This window comes from Nothobranchius furzeri, chromosome 7, assembly GCF_043380555.1.
Source record: "Nothobranchius furzeri strain GRZ-AD chromosome 7, NfurGRZ-RIMD1, whole genome shotgun sequence".
Classification (NCBI taxonomy): Eukaryota; Metazoa; Chordata; class Actinopteri; order Cyprinodontiformes; family Nothobranchiidae; genus Nothobranchius; species Nothobranchius furzeri.
Window position 1 is genome coordinate 56944693 of NC_091747.1, and position 4558 is coordinate 56949250.

The window sequence follows — 4558 nt, forward strand, 5'->3', positions numbered from 1 at the left end:
ACTGCAAACTGCTTCAGATTTAACTTACAACAGTTGTTAAACAGAACAAGACCATTTTCAAAAATAACTAGAATAATAAACAAAAGCCAAAAAAAAAAAAGGTCAACAGGATCTTGGAATTTGAGGATATTATTAAATCTGTCTCAGGCTCTTGGAGGCCGAAAGTCTACACTGTTGTTCTATTAAACTTTGGCTCTAAAATCACAAATGCAGGAGGTAATTTAATACAGATTAGACAGGATTAGAAATAAAAATATACGTTAAAAATTACATTTATCCTCAATTCGATTAGGTCCTAATGCTGAGTGGAACTCCATAGAAAAAGATGGCAAAGATACAAAAGGTGCTTTCTCCGTCCAAAGTAAATGTCAAACTCAGCAGGTAAGAAGCTTTTCCAGGAACTTACAAGGTGGTGAATGTGTCATTTCTGAGTTAATGGATTGTCAATAGTTCGCCCCCAAAGTGCAAAACAGGTCGGTGAAATATCAGCCCAGCTTATTTAGAGTCTCCTTGTGACTTCTCAAGGAAACAAAAGTATTCATTCAACCCAGTCTAAGCCAAAGAGAACCTTTGGAATGAGGACTTTAAGTATCTGAGAGAATTTTTAGGCTATTACGTCTACAGCTCAACATATGGCTCTGCTGAAGCAGCACGATAGTAATTCACACTAGAGTCCAGGTCATCTTGATAAAACTATTTCTTGCGTGCCGTTCCTCTCGTGGGTTTGCTTCCAGAACGCCGAACGGGTACCTTGGATACAGGGATTCTGGTGCGAGCTGGTTGAGCATCCTGGCTCTTCGGTGGAGAGGATTCCACCTCCAGAACCGACGACAGGGCTGACTGGCTCACAGAGTGGGGGGGCAAGCTTTGTTTGGTGCTTACAGGGATCTTGGAATCTCGAGGAAGGCTGGTGCTGCCTTTTATTGATCGGAAAGAGGAAGAAGAAGAGGACGACGTGGGGCTTTTTAAGGAAGTTGGACTCATTTTGTACTCAGTAGATGGAGAAGGAGTACTGTTCAGATCTTCGTCTCCTCTTTGGTCTTCTCCGTCCTCCTCAGGATCATTGTAGAGGTCATACAGGTGGTCCCCAGAACAACTGTCGCGGGACAGGGCCATCGTTTGATTACGCTGCAAGCCGCTCTCATCAGGTGTTGCTGTAGGTGTTGCTGAGGGTGTGTCCCAGTAGCCCTCATCACTTAGAGGCTCTTTTTCATTTGGCGATGTAGGGTGGCGACCATGAGCGTGAGGAAGTGGAGGTTTACCTGTTCTTCCTCCTGCTCCACCAACAACCGGTATCTTACTGAGTCCCAGTGCCTTCACCTGGGGTACCTTCTTCTCTGCAGCCTTGGGAGCTGAGGGAAGATGGCTCCCGGCAGGGTTGGCACGAGAAGGATGAGTCGTAGTGAGGGCTGTCGAAGAAGGCTGGTTCAGTCGGGGCAAGGCAGGGGAGTTGTCACCTGTGGAAGGCAACATGTGCCAGAGCCCTTGCATATCCGCATCATCCACTCCTTCTGGGCTTGCCATCTCTTCTCCTCCTCCCATGTAGGCCACCACACCGCTGCCGGCGGGGTGTTGCTGAGGAGGAGGAGGAACTCGGGTTCGGGTCGGAAGGGAAGCAGGTGCTGAGCTTTGAGAAACAGAGAAGATGGGCTGAGTAGTCTGGATGGGTATGGAAGGCCTTGATGGGGAGCTACGAGGTGTGACGCTTGAGATACCAACAGTTCTCCCAATGCCTGCACCCAGGCTCCCCCCTCCACCACCACTGCTGCTGCTGCTAGTGCCACTACCCCCATTACCCACTGGCCCTTCCTCATCTGCATCAGCAATAATGTCACCACAGCCTGTGAGTGAATCAAAGCTCTTAAGAGACGTGACATCAGTAAAAAGGAGAGAACACAATCGATCCACAGAAGGCTCTGAAGGTTGGTCGCCTATGCTGCAGTGGTCCAAAGGTGGTGTGGCCAGGGCAGGGGTGAGGCTGGACATTGAAGCTTTGGTTTTTTGGATGGGGGGGTGCAGTGGTGAGTCTGTGGGTGTGTAAGGCAAGAGGGAGTATGGCTCAGCAGATGGTCCTGCAATGGCAACACAGTGTGTGGGTGTCATGGTAACACTAGTGGTGGGAGTGTCCGCCTCTTGGAGGGTCGGTCCTGTCTCCACATTTTCACAGTTCTCCTGGTGACAGTGTGGAGGGGGTTCAAGGGTGAGCGTGATGTCCTTTACGTTTTCAGTTTCAACATCTGCATCCTTTTCCTTTTTCCCTTCCAACTCTTCCCTGTCTCCCTCGTTTGTTTTTTCTCTACGTCTCCATCGCATGCTGCTGAAAAAGCCCTTCAGGCCCCTCCCTCGTCTCACGATACCAGCACCCCCGTTTTCACTTGTCCTAAAACTCCCACGTCGGAGAAAAGAGAAGAAACTCAGGGATTTGCTGAGCGACCTTACTGGACCTGCCTCCAGGGCAGCAGGCCCATCCCCTCTCTGTCCAGCAGCATCGTTGTTAGAGCTCGTTAGTCCATCGTGGGTCTTGCTCCTCACAAGCTCCACTGATGCCGCTGAGCTGCTTCCGTTTAAAGAATTCCCATTGTCAGAATTCCCGTTGCTTCCCATGTTTGTAGTCCCTTTGTTCCGGAATGAGAAGAAGCTGGTCATTCCGGAGCCTGTGCGTCGCTTTCCGAACAGTTTGAAGGCAGCTTTGTTGATTCTCCCTGTCGGCTGGGGGTCACACTGTGGAGCCGCAGGAGGCTCCACACACTCCGCCTGCACCTCCATTATCCAGCGCTCTGCTGCTCCCACAGTGTCGCTTTCCTCCAGTTCTCTGCCTTTCCGTCCTCTTTCCCTTTGTAGCCTCACATGCACGCACCCCCTCTCTCTCTCTTCCCCTCCACTCTCCTTTCTGGTGCTCCTTCACTCCTACTCTGACTTGCCTCAACGCCTGCCTGCTGGTTTTCTCTCCCTATCCCTCCCTCTCTCTCTCTCTCTCTCCCCTCCCTTGCTTTCTTTCTTTCTCGCTCGATCACAGGCAGGCAGACACATGCAAGCTGGGCGCTGCTCCCTGCTGTATCCATGGCAACTGGGTGGGCTAAGCAGCTTTCGTCAACGTTGGCAGGGCGCCAGTGTCCTCCACTCCCTCCCCCATCCTCTTCCTCTCCTATTCCTCCACCTTTCTTGTTACCAATTGCACTTTTCTTTTTACTGATCAAGAGCCAAATTTCCCACAATTCCTTGCTTCTGTTCCTGAATGTGTGTGTTTTACTATATAGGTTTCTGCGTCGTCGTCACATATTTATGGGGATATTATTTTTGGATGATGAAGGGTGATTTGTTTATGCAAATCTTAGCACATCACGGAAAATATGGGGTAGAGAAAGTGTTATTTTTCTGCATTTTAGTTGTTTACATGTGAAATGTGAACTGGGAAGCGAATGCACTAGGACACAAGCTGGGATATGGATTTAGGAAAAGTATGTTAGTGCTGTTGCGTAGATGTAGTCATGGTTTCTGTGATTTATTTGAACTGAAAGAGATAAAAGGTACTTTCTTTGGATCTAAACCAAGTCTGTATTTTGAATGTTGTTGATGTTATTGGGTTGAATGAAAAGGACTTTCACATTTGGTATTAGAACTCACTCAAACCCCATTTATAGTATGTTTGTCTGCTCATCCTTGAGGCCTGTAAATTTATTGATCTGCATTTTTCCAGTTTAAGGTTTAGTGACTTTATCCTACTCAAAAGAATAATAGAAAAATGTTGAAAGGGGGCACATTAGATAAAACTTATTTTATGCATCCTTTTTGCGTTGTCATGTCGGTCTCTATAGACTATAAACACTCCAAACACGAAAAAAAAACATCCATTTGTTTTCTGCCAGTGTTGGTTTCAGGGAATGATGAGCCTAAAACAAGCTGTTTGGAAAAAGTCCCTGCTTGTGATGTCACAAACGTGGAAATTATCATAGAACCACCTGGTGGACCAGCTGCTCTACTCCGAGCCACTCTCAGGCCTAGTCCACACGTAGCGTTTTTTTTTTTTAAACAAATATCCGCCCCTCCAAAAACTTGCATCCACACCACCTCGTTTTTAAAAAAAAACTCTGTCCACACGTACCCGGATAAATACGTTGTTAAGGACATGCCAGACCTGTAGGCGGCAGTACTTCCCCCATTCTTAACCTCGTCCTTCGTCTGTGGTCTTCCGCAAGGAGAAGTAATTCCGCTTGCAAAAACAAACAAGCAAAAAGCGCTTGGACAATTGATAAAGCGAGCGCAGCTCTGAGGGCATCTGTCGGCTAGTGTAAACACAGGTCGCGCACGTGATGTCAGCATTTTTTTGTCGCGGAAAGTGACGTTGCGCACCTTAAAACTCCGGTTTTGTCTGTCCACACGCAGACACCCAAAACGGAGAAAACGCAGATCTTCACTTTGGCCGGAGTTTTTAAAAAGATCCGTTTTCGTGTGAAAAAACTCTGTTTTCGTGTGGATGACAGGCCAAAACGTAGAAAAATATCTACATTTTGGCAGATCCCCGGCTACGTGTGGACAGGGCCTCAAATATCTGAGCTTC

At 47.7% G+C, this 4558-nt stretch overlaps 1 protein-coding gene across 1 annotated transcript; it reads right to left on the minus strand.

The window, feature by feature from the left end:
* Positions 1 to 463: 463 nt before the first annotated feature.
* amer2 (APC membrane recruitment protein 2) lies at positions 464 to 2908 on the minus strand. The gene has a single exon (XM_015955391.3). The coding sequence runs from the start codon at positions 2764 to 2766 to the stop codon at positions 694 to 696; it is 2073 nt and encodes a 690-aa protein (XP_015810877.3). The 5' UTR covers positions 2767 to 2908; the 3' UTR covers positions 464 to 693.
* Between the last annotated feature and the right edge of the window lie 1650 nt (positions 2909 to 4558).